A 25321-nucleotide genomic window follows, 5' to 3' on the forward strand; every position below is an offset into this window, starting at 1 on the left:
AATGAGGACGATCTGGGGTTTCATGAGACGGTCCAGCATAGGATTTACACCGGCACTGCACCTCCTGTCTGAGAAAAGTTCCGCCCCCTACCCCCAATGATGTATAAGGAGATGAAACTGCTGCTGGCAGGTATGCTGGAAAGAGGAGTAATTTCTGAGAGTAAAAGTCCATGGGCAGCCCCAATAGTCATGGTCAAGAAGAAAGATGGAAGTTGGGGCTTCTGTGTCGACTACAGAAAGTTGAATGCCATTACCCATAAGGATGCATTCCCTCTTCCCCGGATAGAAGAAACATTGACCACCTTAACTCAAGCTGAATGGTTTAGTACACTTGATTTAGCAAGCGGCTATTGGCAAGTGGGGGTGCATGTGGATGATCGCCCAAAGACTGCGTTCACAACTCCTCTGGGCCTATTTGAATTCCAACGTATGCCTTTTGGTCTGTGCAATGGACCAGCTACATTCCAGCGATTAATGCAGCACTGTTTGAGTGACTATATTGTGGACTTTCTGTTGGTCTATTTAGACGATGTCATTGTATATTCCATAGATTTTGACACCCATCTTCATCATTTGGAGCGAGTATTCCAGCGGCTGGCACAGTATGGACTGAAGTTGAGGCTGGACAAGTGTCAGTTCCTTCAGCAGCAAGTGAAATTCCTGGGGCATGTAGTGGACAAGACCGGCATCAGCCCAGATCCTGGTAAAACAGTGGCAGTACAAGAGTGGCCTGTTCCAACCACAATTCGAGAGGTGAGAGCATTCTTGGGCCTAGCTGGCTATTATAGACGGTTTATCGCTAATTTCGCTCGGCTGGCACAGCCTTTAAATGCCCTTTTAGTAGGAGTTCCAGTCAACAAGAAGTCAAATAATCATAGGATTGAGTGGACTGCGGAGTGTCAAGCTGCATTTGAAAATCTAAAGATCTATCTCACTCAGGCTCCTATTCTAGCATTTGCTGATTTTTCCCTGCCGTTCGTTCTTTATACTGATGCTAGCCACCAGGGACTGGGAGCAGTGTTATCGCAGGTCCAAGATGGGCAAGAACGTGTGATCGCCTACGCAAGTCGCAGCCTCCACCCTGCGGAACGGAATGATGCTAATTATAGCTCTTTTAAGTTGGAGTTGCTAGCTCTAAAATGGGCTATGACAGAGAAATTTAAGGACTATCTGACTGGAGCTAAATGTACTGTTACAGATAATAATCCGGTGGTCCACCTACAGACAGCGAGACTGGGAGCGGTGGAACAGCGCTGGGCAGCCCAACTGGCTAACTTTGACTTCACAGTGAAATATCGAGCTGGGCATGAAAATGCTAACGCTGATAGTCTGTCCAGGTTTCCAGTGGATCGAATGGCTCCTATGGAGGTTCGACGAGTTGAGGCAACAGAAGATGCCTGTGAGCCAGTCATTGACCTCCCAGATGTTGAGGAGTGGCGGAAGAGCCAAGGTGAAGACGAGGAACTTCAGCAGGTATGGAAGTATGTGGAGTCAAGTAGTACACCCTCGACCATGGAGCGAGCCAATATGTCTCTGACGGTGAAACAACTCCTTCGACATAGTGTTAAGCTTGTGATTCAAGATGGTGTTTTGTATAATAAAATGATTGACCCCAGTACCCATGAGTTGCACCTACAGATTATCTGTCCGGCCTCTAGACGGGGGGAAGTATGGCGAAGATACCATGATGCGTCTGCACATGCAGGGGTTGCACGGACACTTTCAAGGATCAGGCACCATTTTTTCTGGCCAAAGATGGAGGAGACTATCAAAGGGTACCATCTGGGTTGTGTCGCTTGTGGCCTACAGAAAGGTAAGAATGAGAAGGCCCCCCTTAATCCAGTCCTGGTATCGTTCCCCTTAGAAGTAGTGTCATTAGACTTCTTGACATTAGGCCGTCCAGCTGATTTGTGTCAAAATATTCTAGTCATTGTTGATTTGTTTACTCGTTATGCATGGGCTATCCCTACGAGCGATCAAACTGCTAAGTCAACAGTCAGGGCGCTGTGGGAACAGGTCGTCCAGACTTTTGGTTGTCCTTTGAAATTCCATTCTGATATGGGCCCAAATTTTGAATCCGCAATGATGAAAGAGTTTTGCCACTTGTACGGTACAGCTAAGAGCCGAACAACCCCTTACCATCCGGCCGGGAATGGTAGAGTAGAGAGGGTGAATAAGACATTACTGGGAATGCTGCGTACTTTAGAGAGAGACAAGCAGGACAGGTGGCCAGAATTTCTCCCCGAATTGATGCAGGCATATAATAATACCATACATGGGGCTACAGGGTTTACACCTTCGTATTTGATGTTTGGTCGTTCCTTGCGGACACCTGTAGATATGAGCCTTGGAGTAGGAGTAGAACAAACTAGAACGGATTTGACTGGGTGGGTACAAGAGCACCATAAAAAATTGAGTTGGGCTTATGCGTCAGCAAAAAGAGCCATGGATAATACTGCAACACTATCTAAACAGACCTATGATTGTAGGGCCAAAGCTACCCCATTGTTGGCAGGTCAGCGTGTGTGGGTTCGGGACCGAAATAGGCAGGGACGTGGGAAGTTGTGCAGTTGGTGGGACCCTACGCCTTATGTTGTACTAGAGACTTTGGGAATACTGGACTGGTGTATCGGGTGAGACCAGAACAAGGGGGGAAAAGAGAAAAGTTTACATCGCAATGCCCTTAAGCTGTGTTCTGCTGCTGAAGTAAGACATCCGGAACCTATAGTGCCTGAAGAGACTAGGCGACAGTTGGATCCCATGCCTTATAGTATCTGGGTTGCCTCAGAGCCTGATCATGTGAATGAAGAGAACCCAGTTAGACGTTCTGTACGTCCGAATTTAGGGCAACGTCCTGTGCGGCATAAATGATTTTAAGTAATCGCAGGGACTGCTGATATTTTAGTGTGGGGGGATGTGATGGGAGTGAATTATTGATGAATACATTTTTGATACACATAAATGTTATATGACTGACTCATCGATCAAATGACTTTTGTACTATGCTCATTTCCTAACACCTGTGCATAGACTAATCAGTGACCTAGTGTCATAGGCTGGTTAAGAAAAAGGTGGAGACTGTGGTCCTTTAAGACCGCGTGCTTGAGAGACTGAGGGTGTGCGTCGTCTGGACTGCGTCATTTATGTGCAAGGACATCCGGTTGAGTGTTTCGAACAGGTGCTGGCGTCTGAGAAGAAACGCTGAACAGTGATAACCAAACGTTATCCGGCTGTGCGGGAACGAGTGAGTCAGCGATCGTTTGGAGACGGCAACAGTGGGCGGTGAGCACGACGGCGACGCAGAGCAATCATAGGCGCGGCTGTTGGAGACGAGTGGGTCAGCGTGTACAGAGTCGAGTGTATCAGCGGTTGCTGTTTGGAGGAGTGAATCAACGAGTGCTGGTCGGAGACGAGTGAGACCGCGGTTGGTGAGACGGCGACAGAGGATTTCACAACGCTGGAAATTAACTAGACTGGGTAGTGGGAACTGCTACCCAGTCATATTGTGAGTACAACCCCAGTTGAAGATCGTCTGATGAATATTGTGTTGATCATTTTGCATCTAATTCAGAATAGAGACAATTCATAATAGAGATAATCCATAATAAGAGACTAAGAACTAATTTCCAGTATAACTTACTATCCATAGCTCTTGTTTTCCTTTTGCTGTGGTGTGATTTATTTGGGTTGCAGTGTGTATTACATGGTGTGGGGATTTGCGTGCACCAGTGGGAGTGTAGTTAGCTTTTTCTTGCATTGGACTGGAGATACTGGTAGTTGTTTCTTATTTCTTTCTAGTACACTATAATCTCTGGATCTGTGGAGAACTACATGCTGAGACCAACCCAGGACATTTGTTCATTCACCAGAAGGACATCATACCAGACTGTGCTGAGGACTGCATTCTTTTATTGCAGTCAATACTGTCCAGCCCTCAGTGAATGATTAACTTGGGTCCTGGGTTCCATTAAAACAACCTAGGTGGCGTAGTCGGCTACTTGTATTTGATCGGGGTTAATATAGTATTGCTGATTTTATTGTAAAAAGCCCCTTTAAATTGTTCTCATTTTGCTGCGCTACAGCGCGCCACACTTTTAAACAGTTTATATTCTAAAAAGTGCTAAACAAATAAACTGTTGTAACTATTTCGATGGTTCACTTTAGACATTTCACTAACCATGTGAACTACAAGTCATTAGTGTATGAATAGACTGTTTAATATCTGCTAAGACTTTATTTTAATGATCCTCAACAGACATTTTACTGACTATAAGCAACTTTACAATTACATGTCAACTTATTCTACTAACCCGAACCCTAACCTAACAGTCTACTACAGTCTACTAATACTCTAATGAGAGTTAGTTGACATGTAGTTGCGATTTACTTATAGTTAGTAGAACGTCTAAAGGCACTTATTCACTGCATGACACGACTCGGCACAACTCAGCTCTCTTTGTTTTTTGGTTCTGTTTGCTTTTCCCCTGCAGTTTAGCACCGCTTTTAAGTGATCATAGGAGCAAATCCCCTGAAGCAGCCACAAATACGAGATATATTGTATTGATTTTAACCAATAAAAAAATCAATTGCAGTTTTCAGATACGATTATCTTCACCTTTTTATAGTTTATTTGAGGTGAGGCAGTTTCTATGGTGTTATTTTAATGACAAATGTCGAGAGCGCATCCAAGTAATGCGTAGATAGCATTTTCAAGCTGATTTTAGTCAGCCAGTTCTCAAGTTATTTTATTATTTAATAGTTATTTTTGAGTTAAGTGCTAATTGTAAATAGGTATTTAGGCCTATTGAATAATGTTTTTTAGTGAACAATTATGGATCATCAGATATCAGCGAGAGCGCGACTCTCAGAGCGACGACACTCATGGAGAGAATGTGCTTTTGTTTGGTTGGTAACATAGGCGTAACTTGCGGGTGGGACATGTCCTCACCACTTTTTGTGTATGGAGTGTGGGCACCGGCAGAAACATAAATCGGTGCCTATGGGTGGGATTATAGACTGATCATTATAGTTGTGCCGCCACCTCGTCTACTGGTCACGAAACAGACATTTTGTTTTTCAGGTTTGTTTTCAACATTTGTGAGATAATGTTCATTACCACAAAAATGCATTTATACTCTTCACTATTTTCTATAAAAAAAAAAAAAAAAAATTCAATTGTAAAGTGCCTCACCGTAACCTCAATTTTGCTTTTTGCAAAGACCAAGAGTGACGGATCAAGAATAATATTTGCTTTATGCTGAAATATAATTGAATATTTTTGGATTTGGTAGACAGTAATTTGTCTGAGAAGTTTGAGAACCTCTAATGTTGGTTTTTATGAGCGACAACTTCTTATTGGAGCATTTTGCAAATATTTTCCAGTTGGCGTTTCTCCTTTAGTCGAACTGACCTTCCTAGTTCTAAGCTTTAATGTCAGAGGTCATACAGATTTTGTATGCACACTACGAGTTTGACATGTTTTCTTATAGAAGTGAAAATAATATAACTGGGTAAAGTTTCCTAATAAAAAGTTGAGCAGAATGAAACCATTAATGCTGTTCAATAGTTTCTGAGTTTAGTGGGTTTGTTGTTCAATAACAGATCAGTGTTATGAAGAGCTCAATTCAGCTACAGTATAAGCAGCTCAACAAAAGATAGTGTTGTTTTTCAGTCAGTTCAATGTTGACTCAATTCAGTTCAATAACTGTGTCAATGTTCCAGAGATCATCAAATTCAGTTCACCTATAAAGCAGATTGTCAAAGACAATATTGTCATCATCCAGCTCAATTTAGTTCAAGCTTTGGTCACTGCAATTAAATCAATAATTCTATCATTTAGGGCTGTGTGATTAATCGCAATTGATTTTTCGATTTCGGCTTCCAACGATTATGAAAACAAGATAAACAATGTGAAACAATTATTGTGCTGCTGCAGCATTCGTCCAGTGCACCTTCCTTTCCTTCACAGCGGTGCGCTTTCATTACCCAAGTCAAACTTAACATCCAAATCAGCCAAAAATAGTCTACACACAAATATCTCAAAACGGCATTTATGCAAGTATCCTTGTAAAGAGTCGGTTATGTCTTAGGGGCTGTTTACACGACACAGTTTTCAACTAAAACCGTAAAACTTTTTATGCCTTTTGGCCATTCATTTACACGACAACAGCGTTTTGGGTGGCTAAGAACGCAAACTTTTGAAAACAGGTTTCAAAGTGCACGTTTTTGAAAACTTTCTCCATGTAAAAAACAAAAACGCAAATCTCTGTGAAAGTGGATGTGTGGCATGAGAGTGTGTGAAAAGTGTCAATTGAGTGAGTCTCACGACGAATGGGTGAGAGTTGGCAGCCCTGTATTACTTGATCAATCTATAGTGTTACATCGCCATCTAATGGTCTGGCAGCAGAATACAGCGTTTTTAGTCGTTCTCGCGGATCCGTGTGAATGGCGATCGTTTTGACAATGATGTCATCAATTCGCGGAAAACTCAAAGGAAAAACTTCTCTGCTTTAAGCTCATCGTTTTCATGTGCACGTACCCTTAAGTGAATGTAAACACTGAGAAAGAGCGCGTGTGTAACAGTATATTGTGACAGCAGCCTGATAAATCTGCTAAATCCAACAACAAAAGACAAAGATAAAGTCACTCACTGCTCTTGAATTAATAAACTCTAGTTTTAAAAAGTATTAGTCTATATTTGATGTACACAGCAGTGTTATTTTACATTTGATTACTTTATTCAGTTTCTGTTGTAAGCTTTTACTTATCTGAATACCACAGTTAGCACATCTTCCTGTAAAACCTAAAGCAGTGTTTTTTAATTTGTATTTTTGTTCTGTTGTATTTTTTTGTCAGTTTTGTTTATAATTTAGTTTCCCTCCAGGCTAATTCTTGGAATTGATTATTGTTAAATTTGTGAAAAATCACAAAACAGAATAAACCGACATGTGGTTTAATTATAGTTTATGGGCTCTCACGTACGTACCGCTCTCATTCGAATCGAAACGTTTCCATTATCGCGATGTAACATTTGGTTACTAACCTATCATTTATTTTGTAAACAAGGCTTTGTCCTTCACTCGTGTCCTGATATCCAGGTAAAACAGCGTTCACCGGCACAAAAATGTGTTTTGTTTTACCTCTGCTGATGGTACTCAGTTATCACACTGACCGACACAGCCCTTAATAAAAGTGGATCATTTTGAACATTAATTTATTATTCAAAGTAAAGGCAGATAAATATCGAACATTTAATTTACATATTTTTAATTAAATGAATGTTCTAGAACTTCAGTGCCGCCCCCAGTCTGAGAACCACTGACTTACAAAAATTAACCTTACATTAGTTTTTGCTGAAGTATTGATAATAGTGAAATTTCACTGACATTTAAAATTCTCATATCATGAAATAAGACTTTGATCACATCACCGTAATTCGTAATTCATAATCATGATTTCAATATTGAGCAAAATAATCGTGATTATGATTTTTGCCATAATCAAGCAGCCCTAATAATACAATTAGAAACATTCTATAAACCCTCTGCACACAAAAGTATAATTTCTAAATTACAATTACAAACAGAGCATTAAATTATGTAGGCCTATAAAGTAAAATAGTGTAAACGTAATTTTATTACGATTAGAATTAGTCAATTCATTTTCATAAGCTGACTTTCAATGTTGTTGCTTTTTGTCAGTTATATATTTTCATATATGATGTAAGAATCATAACTACAATTTGTTTGAGTCGTCGATGTTTATTTCATATTTTGAGGAGTTACTTTAGAATATTTTAACTGGAACGGACCACTAGTGGAAACTTATTCATTTTATTTACATTTAATGCAAGTTCAGTGTCAAACTTTATTTATACTTCTGTTGTTTCTTGCTTTCACTTCAGCAATAAAACCCTATGTGTCTTTTATCAAAAGAGGGCAGTGGTCCAAAGCATTCATGAATTAAAACCCTTCAAGTTTTTAAATCAACAAATGGAGTTTGAATGTCACCTAGCGGCCATATTGGCTACTGCGCCTAAAGCTCCCAGAGCATATTGATAGTTTGAGACAAATTTGAAAGACAACTTGGTTGGATTTACCACTCTGACTTGCAGTTTTAGGGTGACCAGGCACAGGTTTTAAATTAATAGAAAAGAAAAATACAGTACAGCAATCATTTAAGTTATGGTTATGGATATGTAATTTTCCAGTCTATGTTTAAGAATAGGGTCGCCAGGTAAGAGGCAAATGAGACTAACTAGTTATCTGGATTCCAAGACCATCATCTATAAATATATTCCATTTGGATACATATTTTAGATAGCCTTTTTGCCCTTTATTTTAACAACTATTTGTGCAACCATACACACACTTGTATTTGTCTGTATGTGTGTTATTGCAATATCTCGTCAAGGGCACCAACAGAATCTAGACCGGCCCGAACTTCACGATACTCACACAGAGTCAGAGGTCACAGCAGGTCCATCACTGAACACAGGGGGCGCTTTCATGGAGTTGTTACTCTTCATAGACACGCAGCTGAATCCTGAAGATGGTCCATCACTGAACATAGGGGGCGCTTTCATGGAGTTGTTACTCTTCATAGACACACAGCTGGACACTGGAGATGGTCCTTCACTGAACATAGGGGGCGCTTTCATGGAGTTGTTACTCTTCATAGACACACAGCTGGATACTGGAGATGGTCCTTCACTGAACATAGGGGGCGCTTTCATGGAGTTGTTACTCTTCATAGACACACAGCTGGACACTGGAGATGGTCCTTCACTGAACATAGGGGGCGCTTTCATGGAGTTGTTACTCTTCATAGACACACAGCTGAATCCTGAAGATGGTCCATCACTGAACATAGGGGGCGCTTTCATGGAGTTGTTACTCTTCATAGACACACAGCTGGACACTGGAGATGCTGCTCTCTGAGTGTGAACAGACGCCTCCTCCTCTCTCTCCTCACACACACTCATTTTACAGGTTCGGTTCTCCTCCTCTCTCTCCTCACACACTCATTTTACAGGTACAGTTCTCCTCCTCTCTCTCCTCACACACTCATTTTACAGGTACGGTTCTCCTCCTCATTTTACAGGAAGTTTGCTCCTTCTCTTCCTCCATGATGAGAGACTTTCCAGACCTGTATGTGGACACAGAAAACACAAAACACAACTGAATTTTTACACATTTTATTTAAATGGCATTTAATTCACTATAACTTAATGTCAACAGTCTTTAGTTACTGTAATGTTGGTTATTAGAGCAACATGTGGGCCACACTTTCAAAAACAGCAGCCTAACACTGGATTCACCTTCACTTTAATGACACTGCTGAACTCGCTTTAAGAAAATATGATGCTGTTTTTACGCGTTTGTGTTTATCCTGCGACTACACTTTCTTTCCCCAGTCATCATCACTGAACACACATTACAATATAGATTATTTAAATAATGACATAGTTTACAGTCAACTAAATATTTAAAAATTAAACTAAAATTCTCCTGTTAAATAAAAAAATAAGTGTAAGTTTAACCATTTTCGGCCATTTAATGAGTGTTACAGTAGACTTGAAGTATCACGAAAGTAATTTTCTTTCAACTTTATCATGTGTTTGAGTTTGTCATAAAGTCTGTTTAGGCGCAAATACTCAATTGATATTACAGCTATGAAAAGTTTAACGAACTTACTGTCACATGTGAAGAGATTGCTGATTTTCTATATTCCGAAATGGCGTCTTTACAGTCATCGACTGCTTTCGGTTTCTTTTCTTTTTTTTAAACTTACGGGTTTGGAACGAGGAAATAAATTACAGCAGAGCCACTTGTATTGAGGTGGTCGCAACAGAAATTAATGGTATAAACTACATTTTATTATGCGTGTATGGTTATAACAAAAGACCACAGAACAAAAATCTCTTCTCATCTTTAAGTAAGTGCTTAGAAGAATGGAAAATGTTTTTTTCAACGGATAGAGTAATAATTGGAGGAGATTTTAACCTGGCCCCTGATCTTTGGTTAGACCACCTACCATCAAAAAGACACTGCCACACATTTGATGAAACAATAGTTGAACTGATCACAAAGGCCAATTTAATAGATTATTGGAGAATGAAAAACCCAACCAGAAAACAATTTACCTGGTTTAACTCATCTAATAATGGCCAGTGCTCAAGATTGGATTATTGGTTAATCTCAGACAATTTAATTAATGAGGTAAATAGATGTGAAATTTCAGCATCATCCCTAACTGATCATTGTGTAATATTTTTGACACTTTCTACAGGTGGAAGAGAGAATAACATAAATCCCATATGGAAATTTAATAATACCCTCTTGGAAGATACTGAGTTATGTTATGCAGTTAAACAACTGGTTAAAGAAGTAGGTGAATTGGAAATGTGTTTTCTGAGTAAATGGGAATGGTTCAAGTTCAAAGTTAAGCAGATAGCTATTAAGAGAAGTAAGCAATCATCAACACTTAAAAAGATAAGACAAAGGGACATCATTAGTCACATTAATAGGTTGTGCTGTAAAGATGATTTGACACTGGAAGAGCAGACTGAATTAAACAATTTACAGTCCCATCTTGATAATATATATTTGGAAAAGGCCAAGGGAGCATTTATTCGTTCAAGGGCTTGTTGGATCGAAGAAGGGGAAAAAAAACTCTTCCTATTTTTTTAGTTTGGAAAAACAAAGACAGACAAAGAAAAAAATTCGGAAGTTAAATATCAATGATGTTATTATTGAAAATCAAGAACAAGTAAACGGAAAAAATCTAAGCTTTTTATAGTAATTTGTATAAATCCCTTTTTTCTAAAGAAAATTTGTTGTTTTTTCTTAAATAGGATTCAGGGGTTTAAAAAGACAATGGATGATAACTTTAAACAGTCTATGGAAGATGAGCTAAGAACTGAGGAACTAGACTTGGCAGTTCGACAGATGTCTAAGGGGAAATCACCTGGAATAGATGGGATAACCGTGGAGTTTTTCTTTTTCTTTTGGAGTGATATCAGGGAAATGCTCTATAATGCCTATTTAGATTGTATCTCAAAAGGTAATCTTTCTCCCACTATGAAACAAGGTCTCATCACTCTAATTCCCAAACCCAACAAAGATAATCTGTTATTGGATAATTGGAGACCAATTACCTTGTTATGTAACAATTATAAATTATTGGCACTTGTCTATGCTAATCGTCTGAATGAGGGATTATCACATATTATTGATGAGTGTCAATCAGCTTTCATGAGGGGTAGAAATATACATAATCATACCAGATTGCTTCTTGACATGCTTGATTATCGAGATCTCATTGATACTGATGCCTTATTTTATTTCTCGATTTTTATAAGGCATTTGACACTGTTGAACATAACTTTTTATTTGAAGTCTTAGGTTTTTTAGGTTTTGGGAAAAAAAATTGTAAAATAATTAAAATGTTTTATACTGACATATATAGTTCTGTGTCCCTGAATCCTGGTATGACTCCTAGGTTTGAGGTGCTCCGTGGTATTAGACAAGGGTGCCCGATTTCTCCCAAACTGTTTATTCTAGCCACCCAATCACATATCATGCTCATTAATCACAACCCCGATTTGCATGGGATCTCTATATTTGACAAGGAATTTAAAATTAGTCAATTTGCAGATGACACAGCAATACTTTTAAGGAATAAATTCATGGTTGATGTTGCCCTTGATTCAGTCTCGATTTTCTCTAAAGCGTCAGGATTAACTCTCAATGTTAAAAAATGTGAGCTACTTCCCATTCACTCATCAACGGATTCCATCATCTCTTCAATCGAGGTTAAATCTGAAGTGAAATATCTAGGAATAGTTTTATCTAAAAATGCTATCAGAAGGGAAGACGTTAATTTTTCTGACCGATTAATAAATATGAAGAAATCTTACCAGAGACCTCACTACCTTTGGTAGAGTTACTCTATCTAAAGCAGAAGGTATTTCCAAAGTAATTTATCCGTGTCACTCCCTGTATGTTTCTTCCGGTAATATTAAGAAAGTCAACTCAATTATTTTCCAATTCCTGTGGAAAAATAAAACCCATTATATAAGAAAATCTCAGCTCGTTAAAGAGTATGATATGGGTGGTATCAAAGCCTTGGACTTTGAATCAATGTTTGGGACCTTTAAGATTAACTGGTTGAAAACATATCTATCACAATCAGACTCTATGTGGTTTCATATTCCTAGACATCTATTTAAAAAAGTAGGAGGGCTTGATTTTCTTTTGCAGTGTGATTTTGAGGTGACCAAAATTCCTGTTAAATTATTAAACTTCCACAAACAAATTCTCCAATATTGGAAAATGATATTCACCCACCTTATGGAACAATAGGGTCATTATAATCAATAGGAAATCATTGTTCAGGTATGATTGGTATGAAAATGGTGTTGTGTTTGTGAATGATATTATAGATGATAATGGTAACTTCTTTCAATATAAAGCTTTCTTAGACAAATATAATTTAAACTGTACGAATAGAGAATACAGCAAGATCTGTAAAGCAATAGCCTACCTGTACCATTATTACAGTTAATTCAAAGCACATTGTTATATTCAATAGTAAGACCCTTACCAACTTTACCAAATTTAGTTATTAATGATTGTAGTTTAGTTGACTATAAATGTAATAATAAATATATTAATGATGTTTTTAAATCTAAATTGTTTTTTGATTATGACAGAGGATTGTGTGTACAGGTTCCGAATATGGTTGCATTGTCCATAGAAAAAACACATTTTAAATTCATCAAATGGCCCATTTCCCCAAAAGTCAAAGAGACTCACTTTAAAATAATTTATAAGATATATCCGGTTGCTGATTTTCTTAGAAAAAGATTAAAATTTGTTGTAGACCCTTGTGTTTTTTGTGAGATGGCTGATGAGACTCTGGAACACATGTTCTTCTTTTGCCCCGTGGCCAATAGTTTTTGGTCCGAGTTACATAATTGGCTGTCACTTAAGATTGATAATATCCCTAACCTCACCTTGCCACACATCCTCTTTTATATGGATAATGTAGATTCATCAGTATCAGATTTAGTCAATATGATTATTCTTATGGGTAAATATCATATCCATTGCAGTAAGTGGAGATGTTCTAAATCTAAGCCTTCCTTTGTTTGGTTTATAAATGATTTAAAATTGTTTTTTACCTCACTGAAAAAGATCAAATCTACTAAAAGTGCAAGGAAAATGTGTAGTAGTGACATATCTAGGAAACTACTGTTTTGATTAATCTCCCCTTGTGTGTGTGTGTGTGTGTGTGTGTGTGTGTGTGTGTGTGTGTGTGTGTGTGTGTGTGTGTGTGTGTGTGTGTGTGTGTGTGTGGCTCCAAATGGTAATTTTCTTTTCTTTAGCCTTTTTGCCTGTGACTTGTCTATTTTGAAGTAGCTCCCCCTTGTTTTTTTGTTTTTTGTTGTTTTCTGCTTGGTTAGTACTGTTTGTATATTGACAACATTTGTATATTGGCATGTGTATTCTCTTTCCCCTACGAGAGTTTTGTATGTTGATGTTTTTGTCCAAAAAAAAAAAAAAAAACTTCTATTGAGGTAAATAGTACGGAGCTCCTGGGACCTTTGCAAAAATAAAAAATAGACAGACTTTCGCGTGCTCACGCGTTACAATTTCCGGTTTGCGTTATAGTGTCATTACTACAAATGTGGGAATTGGGATAAGATGATCGTGTGCTTGGAGCATGCCTCCAGAGATGTGTCTTATTATTGGGAGATGAGAGGGTGTCTCTTACCATTGGAGAAAGCAGAACTGCTTACATGGATCACACGAGGAACCTCAACCTATGGCAGTGACGTCAGTGCACGCAGTTCAAAGTTTTATGACAGTCAGTTTCTTGAATATTATACCAGAATATGTCCTTTCTCAGTTGGGAGGTTTGAATTTTCTATTGATGTGTAACTTCAGCATTGAGAAGATCCCTGTTGCTTCACACTGCAGGCTGAAACAACCCAATTCCGATTGTTTTGCCCCTATGCGACCTGTATCTGATCTTTTCATGACAGTCTGAACGACACAGATCCGATCTTTCCAAATGCGACCCAGGCCACTTGGGTATGTGGTCCAAATCCGATACGTATCCGATCTTTTGCAATGCGACTTCAGTTTGAACGGCCAGGTCGCATGTATCCGACCAGCATGTCATTCTTCTTCTTCTTCTTCTTCTTTTAGATTTCCAGCATGTCATTGATACGCGACAAACGTCATAATTCTGCGTTGAAGTAGGCGGGAATGAGAAGATAAACAACACTGACAACACTCACATCAGTATCCCGCCACCACTCCTGGCTGCGACTCCGCACCCACACGTTTCTCTGTACCGACCTTGCTACCACTGCTCCACAAAACGCCATGGCCAAAAACCTTGCTCTCCTCCTTCTTTTTAATTTTCTTCTTAAAACGAGAAGATTGTAATTGTGCTGGCTCCGTTGGGAAAATAACTTTAATATCTTTTTCTTTTTCTTTTTTTCACAAATTTTATTAACATTTTGTCAAAGTACAATTTTAACACGTATATGAAATTGAATCAATATACAGCTTCATATATCTGATCTTAACAAGGTGAACAAAATAAGAGACAGGAAAAGATCCGAAATAAAATAGAAATAAAATAACAAAACACCGATACATAAATGAAAAACACTTGGGTCTGCTTATGCATTAAAGTTAAAATAATGAAATAATTTGATTGTTTTGTTTAATTTGTTGTTCTTTTTTTTTCATTTTCAATGCTGTTCCAATATTTTTTAAGGTCTGTAATTTTGAAATTGTAAAAGGAGGGTTTGCTTCTTTGCCAAATCATTTTGTGCAGATAATATTTAGCTAAAATAATAATTAAGTTAATTACATATTTTTCATTGGCTGATAAATCTGGCTCAGTGACTATAAGAAGTATTTCAAATTTGCTTAGAGAAATATTCTTTTTTATCTTTTGGGAAATAAATCTTTGTAAATGGGACCAAAAGGAAGCTACAAGGGGACAATCAACAAAAACATGCTCAATGGTTTCTCCTTCACATCCACAGAATGTACAAATGTTACACACAGTTGGAAAAAAAGTACAGATGTTTCAATAACTTTAATATCGCTAAACGAGCTCCACTGTTGACATCCATGTTTTTTTTTTTTGTTTTTTTTTTTTTTTTTAATACAAAATCTGCATACAACAAAATGGCACAAAACAATTTTTATACAGCGAAAATACAGGCGTGGAAGGCTCAACACAAAGTATTGAAAAAAAAAAAAATAATAATAATAAAAAAAAAAATAAAAAAAAAATAATAAAAAAAAAAATTTAAAATAGGTTATACAGTTCTAACAGATTATGCATTTTTATTGCACTTCGATTTTTCATTTTTGAAAGGGCATCTGAGAAGTATTTTAATTCGTTTTTAAATATAATAAACAAAGGAGGGGATTTAAAAAACCTACATTTATGTATAAAGAATTTGGCCAATAATATAATACTATTAATCAAATCAAATAGCCTGCAACAATCCTTGGTTATCCCATACATTATGTTTTGTAAGGTAAATATGAAACTATCAGCCACCACATTTTTTTCTTTCAACCATTCCTGTAGTGTTCTCCAAAAAGATATAGCAAAGTGACATGAAAAAAATATATGTTCTGTGTCTTCAGAGAGACAATTACACAAATGACAAGGCACATTCTCAAAATTAAATTTTACATTTAGAAACTTGTTGGAAGGATATATGGCATTTAGAATCTTGAAGTGTGTCTCTTTTGCTTTGGGGGGAAGAGGAAATCTTAAATAAGCTGTTCTAAAATATTTTACAGTATCTTTATCATATGTATGGTCTAATTTGTTTCTTAAAATTTGATATGGATAGCTAGATTGGATGATAACTTGTCTTAAGTATTTATTAGTGCAAACTTGTTTATTTTCGAATTCAATATCACCAACAAATAGCGACGGAAGGACTGCCGTAACTTTAGAATATGATAAGGAACACTTAATTAACATTTTTATACCAGAGGGTATTGCACTAATTACTGTAAAAAACTGTTTTGGATGACAGGCAAATCCATGTTTTAAAGTGAAAGCATTGTAATCCAATATGTTCCCACTCTCATCCATTAAGTCCATTATAGACCAGATATTCCTGCTAAACCAATCCTCGTAGAATAGAGACTTGCTTCTATGTAAAATATATCTGTTATTCCACAAAGGAGTATTGTGGGGTGTAAAATTATGCGTGTGTGCCAGTTTCCAAAATAATAAAACTTGTTGGTGGAATGCTGACAGTTTCATTGGGAGCTTGAGTAAATCAAAGTCGCATTTGAGTAGAAAGTGAATTCCACCCAGTTTACCAAACAAAGCTGAGGGCACGACATACCAAAGGCTATCCATGTTACCTAAAAACATTTGAAGCCACTTAAGCTTTAACAAAACATTCATACTCTCGAATTCAATTACATTCAGCCCACCCTTTTCATATGATTTGATAATGTCAGATTTTTTTATATAATGGGTTTTGTGCTTCCAAATGAAATCATAAATTTTTTTATTACTTGTTTTTATAATAACTGAAGAGGGAGCCAAAGCAGAGGCAGGATAGATCAATCTAGATAAGTACTCAACTTTAGATAGAAAGATTCTTCCAAAAATTGAGAGATCTCTCTGCAACCAGCAATTCAAAATTTTATTGGCTTTTTGTAATTTAGTTTCAAAATTCTCTTTCATACTAGCCTTCAAGTCTCTTGTAATTGAGATACCTAAATACTTCACGGATTCTTTAACCGGAATATTAAACAAAGAATCAATTTGACTGGGGTGTAGTGCCATAAGCTCACATTTGTTCAAATTCAATTGAAGGCCTGAAGCCTTAGAAAAAGAATTAATTAGAGAAAGAGCCAAAGGTATTTGGTCTTTGTTTTTTAAAAATAACGTTGTGTCATCTGCTAGCTGACTTATTGCTAAAGGTTTTCCGAATACACATAATTTCTTCACTGATAAATCCTGACTTACCAAAGTGGACATCATATCTGTTGCCAAAATGAAAAGAAGAGGGGATAGTGGGCAGCCCTGTCTTATACCACGACTAATCAGAAATCTTTGTGTAGTACCAAATGGAAGAGAAACTGAGCTATTCATGTCTTTATAAATCATTTTTATAACACTAATCAACCGTTCACCAAAACCAAAATGCTGTAGGGAATTAAAGAGAAAACTATGTTCTATCATGTCAAAGGCCTTTTTAAAATCTAAAAATAAGATGAATCCATCATCTTCAATCAAGTGACTGTACTCCACCAAGTCCAACACTAATCTAATATTATTATGAATAGATCTTCCTTTAAGAAAGCCAGATTGAGACTCGTTAATTAAATTATTTAATCCCTCTTTTAATCTGTTAACAAATATATGTGAGAAAATTTTATAATCATTGTTTAGCAATGTAATAGGACGCAAGTTATCCACATATCTCATGTCTTTATCTGGTTTAGGGATTAAGGTAATCAAACCCTGATACATAGTGGGGGCTAAAGACTCTTCTTCTATAGATTCAACAAAAGCGTTAAATAACAATGGTTTAATATCATTCCAAAAAAATTTGTAAAAGTTAGCTGTGAGGCCATCAGGGCCCGGAGACTTATTCGGCTTAAGCTTTTGAACAGCTAAATCTAGTTCTTCAATACGCAAGTTAGCATCACAGCACTCTCTCCAATCATTGTCAATATGAGGAATGAAATTTTTTATTTTATCAAAGAAATTACTGCACTCTATTGGGGAGAAGTTGGAAGAATACAAATCACTGTAAAATTGATGGATTTTCTTACTTATTAGAGTAGGGTCCGTACTTTCATTACCATTAATCATTAAAGATAGAATTGAGTTTCTTGATTGTCGTCTTTTTTCTAATCTACAAAAGTAAGAAGTACTCTTCTCCCCCTCTTCGATCCATTTTGCTTTGGAACGAATATATGCACCTTTGGCTTTATTAATGTAAAGATTATCCAGTTCTAATTGTAGCGAGACCAATCTACTTTTTTCGGCATCACTCAGCATACTTTCACTACAGTATTTGTTAATCTTTTGAATAATCGCATACTCCTGCTGTCTTCTTACTTTGGCAAGTATTTTACTATAATTGATAGAAATGTCACATATTTTAAATTTGAGAAACTCCCATCTGGCTTTATGAGAACTAAAATTACCTTTTTTAATTTCTAAAATTAAGTCTTTTACTTTATCACAAAATCTCTTATTATTAAGTAAATCCGAATTGAATTTCCAATATCCCTTATTTCTTGAAGTGTTACTGTTGGGTTTAACTAGAAGAGAAATGGCACAGTGGTCAGTCAAAGGCGCTGCTGAAATAGCACAGTCTTTAACAAATAAAAACAAGTTATCTGCAATAAGCCAATAATCAATTCTTGACATGCTGGAAGCATTTGGTCTTAACCAAGAGAACTGTCTGAGATTGGGATGGATATCTCTCCACACATCTATCAGTTTATAATTGGTGCAAAAGTGGGAAATTAAGGGGTTTGGCCGTGAAGTACTGCTTTTAGGTGGATGTCTATCGTGCGTCTCATCTGGTACCTCATTAAAGTCCCCACCTACAATGATATTATCTGTTGGGTACGATCTCTTTAAATCAGAGATTACAGAAGATACCTCATGTAGTAAATTTTGATTCAATTTAGAATTATTGTGGCCATATACATTAATTAAAATGAAAAAAATATCTTCAATGTCTAAAACTACCGCTAGCCAGTGTCCACTGAGATCACTTCTAGAAGACACTATTTTCCCTGGACAATTATTAAATAAAACTGCAACTCCTGCCGAGTGGGAGGATCCATGGCTAAATAAAATTTTTTCTCCCCATTGACTAGACCAAAAGGCAACATCAGTTACAACAGAGTGCGTTTCTTGTAGAAAAATACAGTGAGATCCACTACCTTTACAATATAAAAACATAGCCCTTCTCTTAACCTTTGACATCCATGTTTAGCTACTTCCGCAAACAACAAGTGACGTCGTTGACCGTTGAGTACTCTTCTGCGCATGCGGGTCACTTCTGGGCCATTTCACGTTCACACAGGAGATCACAAAAGGTCGCATTTAATTGTAAATGTGAACGGCCTTGCAAAAAAACCGAATTTTTTCAAAAAATCGGAATTGAGCATTAAGCTCTGCAGTGTGAACTCACAAACAAGCACTATTAGCTATGATTTTCAAACACAATTTTTCTCCAACCAATTACTTCATTTGGAATAATAAGAATATTTGTTATAAACATAAGTCCTTATTTTTCAAAAACTGGTTTAAGAAAGGGATCAATTGGGTTAGCCAATTATTTAATCAGGATGGTTACTTATTTACTTAACAAGAATTTCTCTCTCACTATAATATTCCTGTTACTCCAAAACAGTTTGCCACTGTATTTGGTGCTATCCCTAATGGTGTCATTAGGCTATTTAAGGGCCATAACAGTTTTTTGACAAGTTCTGAAATTCCTCTCCCGGACCCGGCTGACACATATGTAGGCAGGATATGTTTTAAATCTACATTAAAAAATAATAGAGGTATTCGTTTTCTTTTTCTCAAAGATTATGTTTCCACTTCTCATGTTGTTACAAAATGGAACGCATTAGTGGAAAATATTTAATGGAAGAAGGTTTTTGGACTCTCCCTAACAAGTACCTATTTGTAAATAAGGTCAAAGAGATTTCTTTTAAGCTTATTCATCAATATTATCCTGTCAAAACTTTCATGGTGTCAAAATTTAAAGATGCAAATTGTACTTTTTGTGATTCACAACCAGAGACTATATTACTGTCAGGTTTCGTATAGACGAAGCAGGCAAGATGGTAAGTTTAAATGCTTTAATTTGCAGAATGGATCGGTACAGCGTAACAGGTGAGTAAACAGTAAGTTGAATATCAGATGATAGCTTAACTGAATAATAACAAAGTCTCTCTTTCTCTTGCAGATGCAGATGCAGATGATGAAGTTGGACTGAAGACAGGCTAAGATCAGGATAGACGGTCAGTATGCAGGTAGGAGAAGGAAGGGAGTCTGTGAGTCTTGTATTGACGAGACCAGACGATGATTGAAGGGTGAGTGCTGAATATAAAGGGGTGAGATGACGAGGTACAGGTGATGATGATAATTACTCAGGGGAGAGTGAGGAGAGTGAGTGCAGGTGTGCGCCAAGGAGGATTCTGGGGAGTGTAGTGCAGAGACAGATGAGGAAGACAGACGGTGGATGTGACAATTACATCTTTTTTGGCATTGTGATCATACAAGAAAGACATCTGCCAGTTCATTGTAAACTATATATATAAACACTTTGAGCTTTATTTCAAGGATGTTTTGTTTGTGTTTTTCATTTTTGAGAAGCAACATGAGAATATTTTTTCTTTGCAACTTAATTATTTTGCTTGTAAAAAAATTTATCCACAAGTGTAAAACTAGGAAAGTAACCCCCAATTTTTCCCACTTTCAATAAGATGTTAAGATTTATATCAAATCCTTATCTACCTCTTGTAACAAAAAGGCAACTAAAACTTTGAATGTATGCTCATTTTTTGGCGTTTTTGTATAAATATTTTATTATTTTTATTATTATTCTATTATTATTATTTTATGTTTTGTGGGGAGAATATTTATTTATTTATTTATTTAATTTTTAATTGATACTTCCTTATTTTGTAATTTAATTTGATTTATTTTCTTGTATTTATTTATTTAGTTTTTTTTTCTTTCTTTTTCTGAATTCAAATGTGATGTAATATTTATCAGTCCCTGAACCTCTGGCTTTCTTCTCTGGTTTATGACTTTTCACTTTTGTATTTTGTAAGTAAATGTTTAATAAAAAAATAAAAAAAGTCAGTTTCTTGTGGAATACACACACGTTGGTCTTGTGAATAAATGTTCTGTTGGTGTTATATCGCTAGTAAAGGTACAGTAGGACTGCATTGTTTGTAGACTGTGCTTTACTGTAGGAAAAAAGCATAAATATATCTCTATTAGCTGTAAAGTACTAGTCATTGCAGGCCGCAAAAAAACTACATTTAAGATTGTAATTAAATTAATTGTAATTTAATACATTAATTCATAAAAAATAAATTATACCATCATTCATGACAAAGCGTGATATCATCATCATTAAGCACACAGCAATTGACACAACACTTCATGTTTTATTTTAATTAAACAACATACAAATATTTATAATTAAAATCATGTTGTCTTTATTCATTAAAATGTTTAATATCAGCGTCATATGCATACATCAGTTACAATTCAAGTCTTATCATAACTGGTAAAATCTGAAAGTCAAAGAAAGAAAACATCTGTATTTTATAAAAATTTTAGACCATATACAATATCACTAAATATTACTATAAAATACTATGGTAATGTCGCAAATAGATCCTACCTGTCGCGACATTCACTTATTTGCATTATCTCATAAAATAACCTTTTTATCATAGTAAAATTGACATAGCCTATCATTCCCAACAAAAGTATTGTTTCGCACAAAACATGTTGAAGATTAGTGGACAGGCAGTCGATTCATTAAATAAGCTATTTCCTACACGGACCCTCTTCTCCATCTCCATATCCATTAACAAAAAAACAGACTCTGGTCTCCTTTCCTTTTTTTTTGGCTGAAGGTTGCAGGCTTGTCTTCTAGTGGCTTTTATGCATCCAACTGTATCCATACACTCTCATCTCATCCCTTTTCCCACATTTGTAGTAATGACACTATAACGCAAACCGGAAGTTGTAAACCTGTTGAGTTCGAAACCGCATACTTAATGAGTAGGTACTTAATTTCAGTAAGTACTTACTTTACGAGCGCTAAAAGAGTAGGTACTTTATAGCCTGATCTCGTTAAGTATGAATGCGAACTGGACATCTGCCATGTTGACGTTATCATGTGACCTACGACGCGTTATCACAAGCGCAACAACTTAAAAGTTTAATTTGTTTAATTCATCTATCTGTAAATATCTTGATATTGATTAAACTTGCTCATTTTGTGGTCTTTTTGAAGAAACTAGATCATTGAATCGGACAGGACCATTAGCATCTCTCTCAAAAAAATGACCAAAGAGTTTGGATATTTTTCCTATTTAAAACTCGACTCTTCTGTAGTTACATTGTGTACTAAGACCGACGGAAAATGAAAAGTTGCGATTTTCTAGGCTGATATGGTCTTAGTACACGACGTAACTACAGATGGGTCAAGTTTTAACTCTGGGGGAGTTGTAAAATGAGCCTATTTCCAAAAAAAGTGGAGTATCCCTGTAAGAAGCACTCATTTACACTGCTTCAAAATCACTGTCATCTGAACTCTCAAAATCAACTTCTTCATGGTCCTCTGATTTTTGACTTTGCAATCTTAAAAAGTGAGGAAAATCATGAAAAGCGTTGTATATATAACTCAGACATAACATAATACCTTGATGTATCTGCTGGATAGTGCAAGATGAAGGCCTTCCCACTTCCGTCGGTTCCACCCAATAGCATGGACAGTTCGCATGTCATTCCTGGCTTTAAACAACAAAATGATGTGATGGAGGAAAGTGCCATTTATGCTCATGGTATTTCAGTTCATCCACGCATTGACAATTGATTTTTAATTTAAGAGAGATGTAATGCAGTTTTATTAATGTACTGTATATCAGAATATTTACAGCTGTATATTTGCTGTGTTATATAATATTTGTAATCTCAGTACAAAGTATTAGACAGTTAGAATAAAAAGAAAAAAACGAATAAAAGACAGGTTTCCTAAAATAATATAAATCAGCAATAATTACCAGATTTTGTCATGTACTTGGTTGTGAGGGCACAACCAATTAGGGCACTTCAATTATAGTCATATACAGTCTATTATATAAGTAATAATACTTTTTTATTTTTATTTTTTTATGGTATGATAAAGAATATGCAGTACCTCACACTTGGTTGAATGAGCCTTGGCATGCATGACAGAAAGGAATGGTCTGATCTGCAGTAAAGGTCTGAGGTCCAGCATGGAGACGGACAACTTCTCAAGGTAAGGCCAATACTTGCAAGCAATATCTGTGCAACAGAACTGTCCATTTGTGGCTGCTTGAGCTCCTTCTGCAGGTACAGCGGATAAGCAAATATTTCCCCCCTGTACATGTTAAGAGCCTTGAGTAGCACTCCATGTCTGCAAACAACCACCTCAAGGCCCTCTTCATCCAGTTTGCTTGCTCTTCTGGCCGTCTCACGTGCAGCAGACCACTGACTGGCTCCACAGATCCCTTTGCCGGCAGTCTGCGTGACACAATAATTCTGGTTAAAACTGAAAGTTGCTATTTTTTTTAACTAGTTACTTCATCCATCAGGATGAGTCAGGTTACATCACACCAACTGGCATATTTGTAATGATCGGTGACAATAAAGGTTTACTGTCAAACTAACTACTACTAAAGAGGAGCTTCAGAAAATGCATCTTCCACTTTCTCTACTCTAGCTACACAAACTAGTTGAAAGGCAGGGTGACAAACTGCATGCATAGTCACTATCTCTTGCAGAGATCTGCTGTTACATAATGAATGACTAAACTAGCCACTTTGGATGTCACCACACCTACCATATCTAATTTAAACCTCAACACAAGATTGCTTGAAAGAGTGCACCATGCTCAAAGTGCCAGTAACAAACTAAGTGTATTATATAAGCTTATACCAACTAGGGATACATTATCTATTTAATAAAACAACAATCATACATTGCAAATTTTGGATATAAATCAAAGGTGCAAAAAACTACATATTTTACTAACACTTTTCATTTTACTCCTGATCTCATCAACAAAATGGTGTACATCAGTGTCCTTGGCAATGAAGGTGCCATCAAAATAGGGTTCCTCTGACCTAGATAGAACAAGAAAAAAATATATGTTCAGTGTCAGACATTATATGTTCTGATAATTTTACATTAAGTAAAACAACTACAAGTGTAAAACAACTAACCCTTTTGACTGCCGAAATCGGTACACTTTTCTGTTGCCATCTGCACAAAGAGCAAGCATGTTGGGTGTACATGCTGGGCAGGTGAAGTGCTCTACACTGGCCATTTCTTCACACTCGTACTGGCAGATTGTGTATCCCATGAAGCTTCTTTGGAATACGTCTCCATGTATTTTCCCAGCCTGTACATTCGATTAGTAAAGAGTAAAATGAAATAGCTACACTAATATTCTCTCATCTCTACTTGAGGCAACTTTGATCTACACTGATCTCACCCTTCCAAAGAGACAGGTCCTCCTCTCCAACATCCGCAAAAAACCTTGTCTCGATAAACCTGGTGCAACAGTTTTCATTTCTTCAAATGAGCTGAAGACATCTACCGAAAACAGCGTGTCAGCATTCACAGATGCCGGCCAATACCCACTGCTTATTATTAATCTGCACAGCAAGTTTGGCAAGTGCAAATCATACCGACCTAAAATCAAAAAGAAGAACCTTGTAACACACAAGGGGACAAGAATAAATAAAAATATAAACCATAATTCATACCATTTATGCAAACCAAAATGATTACTCTTCCAGCTGATTCTGTGACGTTTGAAGGGTCGCAAGTACATAACTGGACAGGTCTCACTGTAGGCAATAAACATACTGAGAAGAGAAGTGAAATAATTAGTGAGAAAGCATTAAAACTATGTCCAATTAAGATAAAAAAAAAAAAAAAATTTAATAGAATAAAACTTTAATCACTTTGCCGAAAAGGTTCAGAACACTACCTTGATTGGCCAGTGTATATTTGCCCTCTTTTTGTACACAGCACACTGTTGGCTCAATGGGCTTGTAAATTCCCTCAATGCAGGACTCCCTGTTATGGAGGGTGAGTTTTGTGTGTGTGTGTGTGTGTGTGTATGTCACAATCCATACACAGCCACTCTTGGGGCATGCAGTCTCTGCAGCGAATGACGGCAGGAGATGTGCAGTGGCTGCAGTTATTTTCTGGAGCCACATTGCAGGACAGCAAGCAGTTGATGTGATGGGACCTTGCTTTCCGCCACTCATCTTGGGCTACAGATTGGCGCAAGCACCATGATGTGGATGTCGAAGGATACTTGCTGGTGCCTTGAACATCTGCTGAGGTCAGAATGTCCTGCAGTTTCTGCATCTCACTGTCTAAAAGACAGAAATAAGAAAATAATCATTCCTTTCACGCTTATTGCTAACTTGCTTAATTACAGTAAGGTCAGGTGTCATCTTACCAAATGAGTGTTGAGAGCAGTTTGATTGGG

At 36.8% G+C, this 25321-nt stretch overlaps 2 protein-coding genes across 2 annotated transcripts in view; both read right to left on the reverse strand.

Annotated features, from left to right (window-relative positions):
- LOC311295391 (NACHT, LRR and PYD domains-containing protein 3-like) overlaps window positions 1-14230 on the reverse strand; it is an 83299-nt gene extending 69069 nt beyond the window's left edge. Inside the window, exons 1-2 of the mRNA XM_084416737.1 lie at window positions 13780-14230; window positions 8457-9147 (exon numbers count right to left, since the gene is read on the reverse strand). Coding sequence (XP_084272863.1) covers window positions 8457-8983 — 527 coding nt within the window. The 5' untranslated portion in view covers window positions 8984-9147; window positions 13780-14230. The remainder of the gene's footprint in view (window positions 1-8456; window positions 9148-13779) is intronic.
- A 6972-nt stretch (window positions 14231-21202) lies between these two features.
- LOC311296232 (uncharacterized protein) lies at window positions 21203-24597 on the reverse strand. The gene is made up of 6 exons (XM_084417907.1): window positions 24585-24597; window positions 24311-24510; window positions 24039-24217; window positions 23849-23939; window positions 22991-23337; window positions 21203-22584 (listed from the first exon to the last, which is right to left on the reverse strand). Exons 2-6 carry the CDS (start codon window positions 24386-24388, stop codon window positions 22575-22577), a joined length of 705 nt encoding a protein of 234 aa, XP_084274033.1. The 5' UTR covers window positions 24389-24510; window positions 24585-24597; the 3' UTR covers window positions 21203-22574.
- Between the last annotated feature and the right edge of the window lie 724 nt (window positions 24598-25321).

Source organism: Rutilus rutilus (genome assembly GCF_951802725.1).
Source record: "Rutilus rutilus genome assembly, chromosome: 1".
Taxonomy (NCBI): Eukaryota; Metazoa; Chordata; class Actinopteri; order Cypriniformes; family Leuciscidae; genus Rutilus; species Rutilus rutilus.